Here is a 15232-nt window from a genome sequence, read left to right as displayed (position 1 = left end):
CCCTTTTAAAAGAATGAGGGAAGACTACCTGGACAATAATTTCTTATTTAAATACCTATGGGAACAGCTGCTTGCCATCAGGAGTTGAAAACTGAAAAGACAGTATAACTTATGTGGAAAGCATTATAGGACTAAATATTTTTATAATTTATATTAAATGTTAGGTACTAGAGCACAATACCCTTTTGTATTGAAATTTAAAATCCACAACAATATTCATTCTATAATCAGTTCTCATTAAAATTTTCTTTCTTTCTTTCACAGAAAATGCTTGGACAGAAGAGATGAGTACTATTTCCACTAAGGCCTAGAACTGCCTACTGTATAAGTAGTCCTGATCGGGCAATATACGAATGGCCCAAGGAAGCCACCAAATTGACTTTCAGGTTTTACATGACCTGCGACAAAAATTCCCTGAAGTACCTGAAGTTGTTGTATCCAGGTGCATGTTACAGGTCAGTGTTCAATGATTTCTGAATTTATTAATACAAACCTGGTATTTTGTTAAACGTTGGAAGAAAACTCTTATCTTCTTGTTGGCATTAATGTGCTATGATGAAAAGAGATGAGCTTTGGTGTCTGATAGTCATGTGGCCTTTAACAAGTTATTTAGTCTCTGTATCCCATCTGTAAGATGGACAATACCTACCTTGTAAAGTAGATGTGAGGATGAAATGAGATCCCAGTAGGCATTGGTATATGGTTTATATTTACTATGAGCTTGCTTTACTTTTCCCCCTCCTATTTTACCAGGTCTTCATGTGAAAGTGAGAAAAATCATTAAATAGGAGTCAAGACTCTTGGGTTCTAATCCTAAATAGGCACCCCATGCATATTTGGCAAGTACTATGCCTTCTTTGTACTTGAGTTTTGTTATCTGTAAAAATGAAGGAATTGACTTGACAAACCCTAACAACCCAATTCTAGAGAAAAAAGTTTATCTTTATATTTTTAAATTAATCTAAGTTTTCTAATTAATATCACTAAACAGCTAATAAATTTTTATATTTTTATTAGTATGCACAATTTCAGAAATCCATAATTCTAAATATTCAGTGATACTGTGCCTTCTCATTTGATTAAACTGGAAATCTGTCAAAACTATTTTTCAGTTTGTTCAAATAGAGCTAAAAAAAGAGTAATTTGGATTTAAACATATTTACTCTTGACAAATTATTTTTAAAGTTTCAATTTGTATGAAAATTTTAAAGACTCTGTATTTGTATTTGACATTAAGTAACTTCATTTTGTTCACACCCTTATTACCTTTTTTAAAAAATATTTTTATTGATTTCAGGGAGGGAGGAAGAGAGAGAGAGAGAGAGAGAGGAATATCAATGATGAGAGAATCATTGATCAGCTGCCTCCTGCACCCCCCACACTGGGGATTGAGCCCAAAACCCAGGCATGTACCCTGACTGGGAATCGAACTACGACCTCCTGGTTCATAGGTTGATGCTCAACCACTGAGCCCCAACCAGCCGGGCCACCCTTCTTACCTTTTATTTGTACATGTAATTGGTGTGTGCCAATTCTAACCTTGTTTGATATCTCCCATCCGTCTTCTTCACTTTTGACAAAGTGTCTTTCTAAATGCTGATTTTAACATATATTTACCTGTTTAAACCTTGTTATTGTTCTTCATACCTTCAGAATAAAGTTCATATCTTGACTGGGGAATAACTAGGTCTGTGATCTGGAATTTGCCGCCTTCTGCAGCCTGATCTCTAGCCCAGTCTTTCCTCCTCACACCTTATGCTGTAGTCATCCTTGATTGGAATTCTCCGAATATGCCTAGCTCTTTAAATAATATAGTGTTGAAAATGTTTTAATACTGTAATGCCCAAAGTAGATCTTTCGTGTTCTCACCACACACACACAAAAGTTAACTCTCTGAAGTGGTGGATGTGTTAATTAAATTGATTGTGGTACTTTCACAATATATAAATACATGAAATCATTGCATTGTATATCTTTAAAAAATCATATTGTACAACCTGAATATATACAATTTTTATTTGTTAATATGTCAGCAAAGCTGTGAGGAAATAAGTAAAAACAAAATTTAAAAACAATAAATAGCATATATTTTGGTGATAAACAGGTTTGAGTTCAAGTTTTGACAGTTACTAGGAGTATTTAACTTCTCTGGATCCTTATTTTTCTCAACTGTACAATGGGAATAAAAAAACTTCACAGAGTATTAAATATAATACAGGTAAAGCAACTAGGAGGAGGCGTAATAAGAATGGAGTCAGAGATTAAAGAAAGTGTGAGGAGGAGCAGAGATAGTGGGAGAAGGTGTCTCCCCTAGAACCCAGGTACCTCTTCCTAACTTTTCAAATAGAACTTTGTGATAAAATAAGACTATGCTGAGAATGTTCCATGAGTCAAAGAAAAATACTATAGGTTCTTCAATAACATTTTGAGAGTTAATATTGAAAGAACTGTTTAGAACACTTTCCCAATAGCACAGCTATAGAGATTTTGCAGTACCTTAACTGGGACTAAAGCATAGAACCTGTTGTAGAATTATTTAAAATATTTGCTGTTTTTATGTTTTTAATATTCAATTACAGTTGACATTCTATTTAAAATATTTTCAAAAAATAAAGAACTGTATTACTCTTACAGTATGATCTTCAGGAGGGTGTATTAAGCTAAGAAAACAAAACAGATCTGTATATATAGATGAGAGCAGGGGGAATAAATATATACATGTTTATATATTTGCCCATGTTTGCATGAAGAAATGCTGGTAGAGTGAAAAACACAAATTAATAAAAGGACTGTTACCAAAAGTGGACAAGAGGAAACAAGTCAGATATCACCTTCCCTGTGTTAATCTGATTTTACAAATCAAACCTTCCTACAACATGAACTCTGAACTCTGTTTTGTTTCTTGCCAGTTACCCATGAGGCACACCATATACTCTTTTATATTCAGTTATTAATCATTCTGGGCATCCAGTAATGTACTGTTTAGCTGATGTAACAAGAAATTTAACAAGAAAGAAATAGGGAGAGCAACTCGGGGATACAACTAGGGTGTAAGTCTTCCCAAATTTGGAGAAATAATTTTAAATTGTAAAGGTAAATTAAGCTACATCTAAATGTAGTATAAATCTTACTTAGTGACAGCCTTTCTTTGGGAGCTGCTCTCCCTTTCTCAATTGTGTTGGTATCTGTCCTTTCTCTGAAGAGATCCTCCTTATAATGTACTGGTTTAGAACTTTTCTAGATGGAAAAAAACACACGTAGTATACAAAATATAAGAAATGAGTAGTTACAGGATCATGCCCCACTGGTACTTTTCTTCTTAAACATTATGCTTCTTAGGAGAACATAAGGCTCTATTTGCTGTTCTCTTCTGGGCTTTATTTACTGCTCAGATCCCTGTTTCTGGAACTACTCACATCACTTCCTTGTGCTCTGGAGTCTCTAAGATAGCTATATTATCAGTAGGTATAGTTCATATCTTTACAATTGATTGATGTTTAGTGATAAATCTTAGAACAGTTTGAAAATATAGCATAGTTGGTACTTTGATTTTTTTTAACTGAGTTTTTCACTAATTCTCTTAATATGATTGAACCTGTAAGTTTAAAATTGTTATTTTAAAAGTAATGCATTAAGTATTGTTCATTCTTTTTTTATAAAACTTAGTATTTGAATAGCATATCCTTAGTTGATGCCTTCTTAGATGACCTTCACCTGTAGTCTTTATCCATATTTCTGTTAAAACACCTACAATTCTGTATTATATTTGTGTACATATTAAACTTCTCCACTGGACTGTGAGTTCTTTAAGAGTAGTGATTGTATTCCTTTCTACTTGCCTAATGGGTGCTCAGTAGATACTGGTTTAAGGAGTGAATGAATAAGAGTTTGAGAAGGGTGATCATAATGTATACTTTGATTACTATCTATAATCTCCATGTCTGTACAAGAAGCTTGGGGAAGAATGAAAGAGGAACTGGAATTGTGATTCAGATGGCTTGGTTCACTTTCTTAGCTTTGAAGAGATTGCAGATTTGTATGTACTAGTATACAAAAACTAATGATGCTCAACCTTTAAAAAACTCATCCCACATGTTTTGATACACTTAAAAGGAATCCTCTACACTGTAGAAGTAGTTAAGGGCTTATTTGAGAAATAGTTGATTCCAGGTCTAAGATATGGAGTGTACAAGGTGATCTGAACATCTTGTCATGTCGGAAAGCATGGGAGCTTTGAAAACTACTGGGTTCATGTCAGTGTACATAGGAAGCAACTTGAAGTTATTCCTGCTAGCCTAGAAATAGGATATAATGACCACAATCCGTTACACACATCAGAATGTTAAAGATACAGGCGTTTATAATGATACAAAAAAATCTTAGTCACCTTTGGAGGTTGCTAGGGTATCAATTCATTACTCTTCAGTACAGAGAAATTATTTATTTATCCTGCCTCTTCTGTGCAAAAACTAACCATGCCTACATATTCTACAGTAACCTACAATATTTACTCTCCATTGAACTTCAGTACCACTTATTATTTGGCAGATACTCAACATTTTAATGTTACCTTTTCAAAAGCCCATGCTTGGTTTGTCTCTCTAATCTAGCTGCAAACTCTTCTAGGGAAAAATTGGGTTTTGTATGTCATTGAGTCTTCTACAATCTCAGACAGGGTTCTGTGCGTATTGTGGGTGTTTAATAAATGTGTTTATGGATAATTTATGAATAGTGATTAGTCTCTTCTGAGGATTCTTTAGAAAAAATCTGGTTGGTTTTTTGTTTTGTTTCTTACTTCTCTGGAGTGGATTTTCCTATGGTGCTACCTAAAGACAGATAATGAACTCAGTTACTCTGGAGGCTATCTGGAGCTGACATTTCATTTATATATGTGTTTGGGGGTTGTTTTTTTATTTCTTTAAATACTACAAATTTTTTGAAAGGCCATTTTAAAAGGATTTGTATAGCACTTAAAGGTGTAAAATATTTAATCATACAGTAGTATATGCTTAAGTTGAATGTTGAGCACTTAAATTGTATTTTTAATTAGGTTGTAATTTTATTTGCATGAGTTCATCCTAATAAAAGAGTAATATGCAAATTATCCATCACTCTGCTACACCCACAAGCCACGCCCACCAGCCAATCAGAGCAAGTATGCAAATAAACCCAACCAAGATGGCTACAGCCACATAGAGCAGGAGGGAGGCTTGGGTCTCCCAGGCAATGGAGGAAGCCAAGCTTTCCACCTGCCCTTGCCAGCCTAAACCTCCACTCAAGGCTACAAAGTTTCAATTATAGAAGGTAAACAAATCCAAACAGAAATGGCGGCAGCCACGGAGCTGGAAAGAGCGGGAGGCTAGGGTTGCCCCTGGCAATGGAAGAAGCAAAGCTTTCCGCACACCCTGGCCAGCCCAGGCCTCCACTCCAGGCTACAAAGTTTCAATTATAGAAGATACATAAATTCCAACAGAAATGGCTGCCGGCCACGGAGCGAGCAGGAGGCTTGGCTCCGCTCCAGGCTACAAAGTTTCAATTGTAGAAGGTAAATAAATTCCAGATACCAGGGCCTCCGCTTGGGTCGCCAGGGGGCGTGGCTGGCCTGCAAACCACCACAGGCCCCTCACTCAGGCCGTCCCACGCCCCAAGGGAACCCCCACCCTGATCCGGGACACCCTTCAGGGAAAACCAGCTGGCCCCCACCTGTGCACCAGGCCTCTATCCTATCTAATAAAAGAGTAATATGCAAATTGACCATCATCCAACACACAAGATGGCTGCCCCCATGTGGTCAAAGATCCTGCCTCCATGTGGAGACAAGATGGCCAGCAGGGGAGGGCAATTGGGAGGGACCAGGCCTGCAAGGGAGGGCAGTTGTGGGCGATCAGGTCAGCAGGGGAGGGCAGTTGTGGGCGATCAAGCAAGCAGGGGAGGGCAGTTGGGAGGCACCAGGCCTGCAAGGGAGGGCAGTTGAGAGGGACCAGGCCTACAAGGGAGGGTAGTTGGGGGCGATCAACCCTGCAGGGGAGGGCAGTTGGGGGGGACCAGGCTGGCAGAGGAGGGAAGTTGGGGGCAAACAGGCTGGCCGGGGAGCAGTTAGGAATCAATCAGGCTGGCAGGGGAGTGGTTAGGGAGTGATCAGGCTGGCAGGCAGAAGCGGTTAGGGGCAATCAGGAAGGCAGGCAGGCAAGCAATTGGGAGCCAGCAGTCCTGGATTGTGAGAGGGATCCCAGATTGGAGAGGGTGCAGGCTGGGCTGAGGGACACCCCCCCCCCTGCCGCCCCCATGCACGAATTTCATGCACCGGGCCTCTAGTTTTACTATAAAATAGCTTCTAAAATAAAATAATGGCTTGGTTCACTTAGCTATTGCTAATTAGAGAACTTTTCCATTATATTGGTAATAAGGATTTTTAATTCAACTATTTGCATCAATATTTCTTCTCAAATTAATTTCAAATATATCTTACAATTTTATTAACATTTGTTGATTATGTAATATTTTAGTAGTGATGCATAAACATTAGCTTATGGTTCTTAACATCAAGCTGTTTTTATTTTATTTTCTAGAATAATAATAACCTGGATGCCTGCTGTGCAGTTCTCTCTCAGGAGAGTACACGGTATCTTTACGGTGAAGGAGACTTGAATTTTTCAGATGATTCTGGAATTTCTGGTCTACGCAATCACATGACTTCTCTCAACTTGGACTTGCAGTCACAGAACGTTTACCACCATGGAAGAGAAGGAAATAGAATGAATGGAAGTAGGACTCTAACGCACAGCATTAGTGATGGACAACTTCAAGGTGGTCAGTCCAATAATGAACTATTTCAGCAGGAGCCACAGACAGCACCAGCTCACGTTCCTCAAGGCTTTAACGTTTTTGGAATATCCAGTACATCTGGTGCTTCAAATTCAGCACCACATCTTGGATTTCACTTAGGCAGCAAAGGAACATCCAACTTTTCTCAACCAACTACCAGATTTAATCCCATCATGGTAACTTTAGCCCCAAATATCCAGACTGGTCGTAATACTCCTACATCTTTGCACATACATGGTGTACCTCCACCTGTACTTAACAGTCCACAGGGAAATTCTATCTATATTAGGCCTTACATTACAACTCCTAGTGGTACAACTCGACAGACACAGCATTCTGGCTGGGTATCTCAGTTTAATCCCATGAACTCCCAACAAGTCTATCAACCTTCACAACCTGGTCCCTGGACTACTTACCCTGCATCTAATCCTTTGTCACATACCTCAGCCCAGCAGCCAAATCAGCAAGGCCACCAGACCTCTCATGTCTACATGCCCATCAGTTCACCTACCACCCCACAACCACCAACAATTCATTCATCTGGTAGCTCACAGTCTTCTGCCCATAGCCAATATAACATTCAGAATATTTCAACAGGACCTCGAAAAAACCAGATTGAAATCAAACTTGAACCTCCACAAAGAAACAGCTCTTCAAAATTGCGTTCTTCTGGACCTCGAACTTCCAGCAGTTCCTCTTCTGTCAACAGTCAGACCTTAAATAGAAATCAGCCCACTGTTTACATAGCTGCCAGTCCCCCAAATACTGATGAGGTGATGTCCCGTAGTCAACCTAAGGTCTATATTTCAGCTAATGCCACCACAGGAGATGATCAGGTCATCCGGAATCAGCCTACCCTCTTCATATCCACAAACTCTGGAGCATCTGCCGCCTCCAGGAATATGTCTGGGCAAGTGAGCATGGGTCCTGCCTTTATTCATCACCACCCTCCCAAAAGTCGAGCAATAGGCAATAACTCTGCAACTTCTCCTCGAGTGGTGGTCACTCAGCCTAATACAAAATATACTTTCAAAATTACAGTTTCTCCCAATAAACCCCCTGCAGTTTCACCAGGGGTTGTATCCCCTACCTTTGAACTTACAAATCTTCTAAATCATCCAGATCATTATGTAGAAACAGAGACTGTTCAACACCTCACGGACCCTACTTTAGCACATGTGGATAGAATAAGTGAAGCACGGAAGTTGAGTATGGGATCTGATGATGCTGCCTACACACAAGGTAATAATAATAATAATAATAATAATAATAATAATACTGAAAGGGGATCATTTTCCATTCCAGGCTTAGTGCTGTACATTTGATTTCACTGCAGAAATGAGCATCACCATTTTTACTTCATCTTTTAAGAGCCTTTGCCAGTATTCATATAAATTTTAAATTTCAATTTTGTTATTGTATGTAACTTGAAGTTTGAATGATAGAGTTGTGAAATGTTTAGAATAAGCAACTCTTATTTGTTTGCTTAATGTTTATAACACATTTTCAGTTACTGTTTTACCTATGGTGATGCTTACTTTCCCTTTAAAATTACTGCAAATAAAAATTCATAAAACTATTTTAATAAGAGTTAGTGGACTAATATAGTAAATCTGTCTTCTTTGATCAGAATTCTCTTCATTTCTCTAATACATGTTCTTCATCTTATTTTATATCAAAGTCTATATTGCTATGAGTCCTAGAATAATTTAAAGAAAAAATTGAATCCTATTCTTAATATTTGTCTCTTTCAGCCTCACTTTAAAAAATAAGTTAAGGCGCCCTAACCGGTTTGGCTCAGTGGATAGAGCGTCGGCCTGCGGACTGAAAGATCCCAGGTTCGATTCCGGTCAAGGGCATGTACCTTGGTTGCGGGCACATCCCCAGTAGGAGGTGTGCAGGAGGCAGCTGATTGATGTTTCTCTCTCATCGATGTTTCTAACTTTCTATCCCTCTCTCTTCCTCTCTGTAAAAAAATCAATAAAATATATTTTAAAAAAATAATAAGTTAATGCAACAACCTTTCCTCTTATTTGGAACTGTTAATAAGAATGTTAGTTTTAAATCTATCTCACTTCAGTATCCTTTTCTGAAATAGATTAGTTGGTATTGGCATAGTGCTAAATTAAATATATATTAATTTATGTTTATAAGAAATACATTGTTTGATATGCCCTCTGCTATAGAATGAGCAGAAGAAAAAGAGGTAAATTAAGTAAACTTTTACCAGGAACCTGCTCATCTCATCACCAAGTCTGCCACCATTACCACCACCAGCCCAAAGGAATAAAATTACATTTGAGTCCTTAAAGTACTACAGGAATCAGAGACAAAAATGAGTGCCGAATAGGAGAAAAAAAAAACAAATTTAGAGAGAAATTTCAGCTTAAAATCTATAGATATGAAGAAGAGTCTTATTTTACCTATTAAGAACAAATATTGAAATGCAAATTGCTTACCAGTAATAAGGATACTGGCCAGATACCTATCTACACTTTTCTCTTTCACTCATACCACCTGACTCTACTTAATTTCTGGAAAGTACCAATAAATACTTTATCATTCACTGTATTCTGAGACTTTCTGGTGTTTTCTCCCATTCATAGAATATGCTTTTTGTAATATTGGCAACTCATTCAAACCAATTTTCTTGGAGGAGGTGGAAAGGCCTGCTTCCTGTGTTTTGTTATAATAGCCAGAGGCTCTTATAAAGCGGACGTTGTTGCCAAAACTGGTTTCTTATTCTCTAATAGGTGTACAGAAATCCACCTGTGGTATTGATCTAACTGGTAAACTACAATGTTTTTTTTTAATTACTTATATAAACATTTTTAATGATATTTTACTGCTTTTTTTTTCATTTCATTTTTGATCTATATGTCTATTCTTATGTCCATGCCAGTACTACACTGTCTTGATAATTATTACTTACTTTTAAAGTTTTGAAATTGGGATGGGTAAGTCATGCTTTGTTCCTTTTCAAAATTATTTTGGCTGTTTGGGATCTCTGACTATTCCATATAAATTTTAGAATTAATTTTAATTTTATTACACTCAAATATTATTTTCCTACATATACTTCTTTTTAAAAAAAAAAATTTAATTAAGTATATGTAGGAACAGAAGGTTGTATAATGAAAAGTTAACCCTCACCACAGACAACTAATAGCTATTCACAAATAGTTCATTTTCTATTCTGCTGGAAATTGAAATTATGTATCAAGCATCTATACATTAACATCTCTTTTAAAAAATGGAACATAGTATTTTTGCTCTTTTTCTTTATTTTTTTTTTCTTTGACTATTTCAGGTCAACAAGTGTAGATCTGCTTTCTTTAAAAATGGCCACATAGTATTTTGTACATAATCTCTAACTAGTCCTTTCTTGATAGACCTTAAAATCTTGCTTTTACAAACTGCTGCAGTAAAAATTCCGTATATACATATTTGTGTCCTTGTCCAAGTATGTTGGCAGAAGATATTACTCATAGTGGAACTGCTGTGTCACAGGATATATGTATTTTTTTATTTTGATAGATGTATCATTTAGGTTTGGTTATGCTGCAGTGACAAACTGTGTCTTCAAAACAACAAAGGTTTATTTCTAGCTCACTTGCCATTATAGATTAGCTGGTGGGATCTGTTCTATATCATCCTCACTCAGAGGGACCCAGTATGAGGGAAAATCAGTCTCTAGGTTTCCAAGACAAAGGAAATACAGCAAATCTACACTGACTCCTTAAGCTTCTGCCCAAACACATGTTACTCTTTAGCTAAGACACGTCACATAACCACACTTAATTCAGACAGAATGGAGAGGCTCAATTCTATATACAGTAGTGCCCTCTTATCCGTGGAGAATGTGTTCTAAGATCCCCAGTGAATGCCTGAAACTGCAGATATTACCAAACCATATATATATATGTGTGTGTGTGTGTATGTATATGTGTATGTATATGTATGTGTATATATATATATCCTATATAATAAAGAGCTAATATGCAAATGGTCATCACGTCCTCATGTCCTCATGCCCTTGTGCCCTCACGCTGTAACTGCTCAGACACTCAACACTGGGGAGAGAGGAATGGGTACCAGCCAGGCACAAATGAGCTTTTGAGAGAGGAATGGGGACCAGCCAGGCACAAATGAGCTCATGAGAAAGGAATGGGGACCAGCCAGGCTGTGGCCCGGGAGAGGGACAAGCCACACACCCCGTGGTCCCAGGCACCAACAGCTGTGCCTGAACCTGCGCCTGTGGCCCATGAGAGGGACAAGCCAGGCTGTGGCCCAAGAGAGGGACAAGCCACCCGCCCCATGGTCCCAGGTGGCAGTGCCTGCGGCCCAGGCAAAGACTCCTGCCCACGGTCCCCTGTGGCTGTGGCTGGCCTGGGCGAAGCTGGCCTGGGTCCTGGGTGCCTGCGGCCGACCAGAGGGAGGGAAGCCTGGGACCTGGGTGCAGGGTGAGGCAGAGGAAGTTAGGGGCAATCAGGCCAGCAGGGGAGCAGTTAGGGGTGATCAGGCCGGTAGGGGAGCAGTTAGGGGTGATCAGGCAGGCAGGCAGAGGTGGTTAGGGGTGATCAGGCAGGCAGGCAGAGGGCTTAGGGGTGATCAGGCAGTCAGGCAGGTGAGCAGTTAGAAGCCAGCGGTCCCGGATTGCAAGAGGCAGTCAGACATCCCCAGAGGGGTCCCAGATTGGAGAGGGTGCAGGCCGGGCTGAGGGACCCCACCCCAGTGCATGAATTTCATGCACCGGGCCTCTAGTATATATATATTTTACTTACACATACATACCTGTAATAAAGTTAAACTTATAAGTTAGGCAGAATAAGTGATTAACGACAATTATAATAAAACTAGAGGCCCGATGCACGAAATTCGTGCAAGGGGCTTGGCCCTCGCCGCTGCGGCTTCGTCCAGAAGGTCATCCAGAGGGTGTCCGGAAGGTTATTCGGCTGTCCAGTCTAATTAGTATATTATGCTTTTATTATTATAGATGAGTTATGATAGCAATATACTGTAATGAAAATTATATGAATATTGTCTCAGTCTCTCTTCCTCTCTTTCTCTCTCAATATCTTATTTATTGTACTCACCTTTTCAATTATGGCTTCTATTTGGAACATATGAATGTGTCAGGATGGCCAGCATCACCACTCCTGTGCTATGGGGATTAGTAAGTAAAATGAGGGTTATTTGAACACAAGCACTGAGATACTACAGTTTATCTGATAACCAAGAAGTGATTAACAAGGTTGTGAGTGGGGAGGTCATGGCATGGATGGCGCAAGATTTCATCATGCTACTCAGAAGAACAGTGTGCCATTTAAAACTTATGAATTGTTCACTTCTTGAATTTGCGATTTAATATTTTCAGGCCATTGTTGACCAAGGGTAATTGAAAGTGAAACTGCAGATTAGGGGGAATTACTATACCTTAGAAGGCAGAGACCCAAAAATACTTGGTGAAGGGAACGACTACCACAGAACATGTTGCCAATTTTAATTTTGAGACTCTCCAAAGAGATTCTTCTACTAGAATATAAACTGGTGGAATATTTATTTTTCCCATATTTATAAATGGGGAACATTTTTAAGAAGGTACTTTTCTTCCATCCCTCTCCCACCCACGCTATGTAAGTGATTAAAAAAAAAATACATTTTTATCATTCTGTAGGTAAAAATATCCTGTTTTGGTATTTTTCATTTACATCTTTAAATATGAGTAAGTCCTGGTTGGTGTGGGTCAGTTGGTTGAGTATCATCCCATGCACCAAAGGGTCGAGAGTTTGATTCCCAGTGGGCATATACCCAGGTTTCAGGTTTGATCCCTGGTTGGTGTGTGTGCAGGAGGTGTCTAATTGATGTTTCACTTCTTACATCGATGTTTTTTTCTCTCTCTCTCTCTCTCCCTCCCTCTCTCTAAAATCTCAATAAAAAAGCATGTTCTCCAGTGAAGATTGCAAAAAATATATGTAAATATGAGTAAGATTGAGCATCTTTTCAAGTATTCATTTTTTTAAGCCATTTGTAGTTCTTATTTTGTGAACTTGCCTTTTTTTTGTAGAATGCCTAGTCTTTTGTTCCTAATGTTATTTTAACTTGGTCAATAAATTTTTTTGTTTTATAAATTTTTTACATATTTATGCTTATCAACCTTTTTTTTCTTCTGGTTTCTGGATTTAGTTTTATGTCTAATTTATAAAGCTCTTCTCCATTCCAAGATTTTGAAGAAAAAAAAAGAGAACAAAAATCTTATGTATATATTTTCTTTAATTATAATACTTCTCCTTTAAAACCTTGAACTGGCCTTATTCTCTTTCATATGGAATCTCTTCAAAAACTTGAAATAGCTACTATATTCTCTTTTAAAGTATAAACCTTTCTAAACTATAAACATTCCCAGTTCCTATAGTGGTTCATCCAGTTCATCTTTGAGGCTCTGAGCTTTGATGTGTCTAGACCAGTGATGGCGAACTTATGACACGCGTGTCAGCACTGACACGCGTAGCCATTTCTGATGCCGAGGATGAAACATTTGCTGCTCCTGAGGATGAAACATTTGCGAAATAATGTTTTTTCCTCAAAGTGACACACTACCCGAGTTATGCTCAGTTTTTTGGCGAAGTTTGACACACCAAGCTCAAAAGGTTGCCCATCACTGGTCTAGACCCATTTTTCTTTTTCTCTAAAACAAAAGTTTTGGACAATGTCTCTACCTTAATGCTATAAGATTGCTTTCAGCATCTTAATGATATACAAATGAATGCCAACAAAGTATTATCAATCAGAGGCCTTATGTTTACCTATTATTAATAATGATGTACAAATAATTGAAATTTCTTAAAAATAATTACAGAGATTAAACATCATTTCTCATAGTCTTCTTACTATATTTGTTGCCCAAATTATGGGCCTACTTACAGAACTGTTGCAAGATCTGATTTTAAACTGACCTTAAAAATGGCAAAATAGATGAAACATCATGATGCTTTATTTTAGAATAATTGCCATCTCTACATTCTTTGCAACTCAATCACCAAGTAAGTGACTGTAATTAGACAGTGGTGTATAAAACAGATATTCCTGCTGTCAACAGTTACACTCTAGAAAAATCTTGATTTATTTTAGAAGCTGACATTGTACCTTCTTAGGTACAGTGACTTAGATATGTACCTGACTAAAGCATATAAAACTTACAGTGACAGGCAAAAATTTAAAAGAAGTAAGGTACCTATTACATTTCCAATGGCAAATTAAAAAAAAAAAAAAAAAAAGGCCTAAGGCCTAGCCGATTTTGCTCAGTGGATAGAGCATTAGCCTGTGGTTTGATTCTGGTCGAGGGCACATACATGCCCAGGTTGTGGGTTCGATCCCCAGTAAGGGGCATGCAGGAGGCGACTGATCAATGATTCTCTCTCATCATTGATGTTTTTTCTACCTCTCCCTTCTCCCTTCCTCTCTGAAATCAATAAAAATAAAAAAGGCCTAAGATCTTTGTATCCATAAATAGCTGGTACATTTTCCAATGGCAAAGGTATTTTGTTAATATGCACATTTCATTTTCTTTTTTTATCTTCTGGAGAAATTAGACATTATTTAAACTATAGAATGCCTAAAATTAGTAAAGCTTACACCATCTAGAGCTTCAGGTGTGTTTCTCTAATTACAAATAAAGTTAAGTAAAAAATTGTCTTCATTGTTCATCAGAAACTGACAAAAGTTTAGTAAAGGCTAAGTTTTCTAAAATTGCTATATAAAACATCTAGCAAACTTATTGGAGTTCTTTGAGAGCCCTAGTTTTTTAATTAGTGGTTATTTTAACAACCACAAGAGGGAGTTGCATGCTTAAATTATCTTTCTTACATTTTAATTTTGACTGAAAGATGATTTAAAAGGTACTAAATATTTTTATACCTGTTATTTCTCCTTTTTTGTCTACTTCAGAGGACAAAATAGATAGGTAAGTTTAGAAAACCAAAGAAGTCAATGTATGATAGAGGTGTTAAATAGATCACTTATTTCCTTGTTAGAACAAGCATATAAAAAGCCACTTTTCTGCAGTGTCAGCAACCTAAAAGTCTTGCCATATCTCAAAAACATATTGTCTTACTAAGTGAAAAGTATTAAGACTCAATATAGAAGGAGACTTTAATATAAATCTCAACTTTTCTGTCAATATTTCTATTTCTTGGACTTAATATTAGAATTTTACTCTATTATCCATTAAAAGTCAAATTGTTTCATTATTTTACATATAATAGATACCCATCAAGTGACTATAATTTTCAAGGTTTAATACAAAACTTAATTCAGTTTTTGCCCTCAAGGAACTTGAAGTTTAATTGAGAAATATACTTGATAATGAAAAATCTAAAGTTCTGAATTTTTCCAAATGAGAAATGAA

The 15232-nt window shown here is 37.5% G+C and overlaps 1 protein-coding gene across 5 annotated transcripts in view; it reads left to right on the top strand.

Moving 5' to 3' along the window:
* TAB2 (TGF-beta activated kinase 1 (MAP3K7) binding protein 2) overlaps positions 1–15232 on the top strand; it is a 66943-nt gene that overhangs the window by 38827 nt on the left and 12884 nt on the right. For 4 of the 5 annotated variants that reach the window (XM_079781088.1, XM_079781090.1, XM_079781086.1 and 1 more), the window contains 2 exons: positions 265–455; positions 6570–8067. In XM_079781088.1, the coding sequence (XP_079637214.1) occupies positions 354–455; positions 6570–8067 (1600 nt within the window). In that variant the 5' untranslated portion in view covers positions 265–353. The remainder of the gene's footprint in view (positions 1–264; positions 456–6569; positions 8068–15232) is intronic. The other variant, XM_079781089.1, reaches the window with a different exon arrangement.

The sequence above is a fragment of the Cnephaeus nilssonii genome (genome assembly GCF_951640355.1).
Source record: "Cnephaeus nilssonii genome assembly, chromosome: 9".
Lineage (NCBI taxonomy): Eukaryota > Metazoa > Chordata > Mammalia > Chiroptera > Vespertilionidae > Cnephaeus > Cnephaeus nilssonii.
Note: the sequence above shows the minus strand (reverse complement) of the source record. Positions and strands in the feature narration are given on the sequence as shown.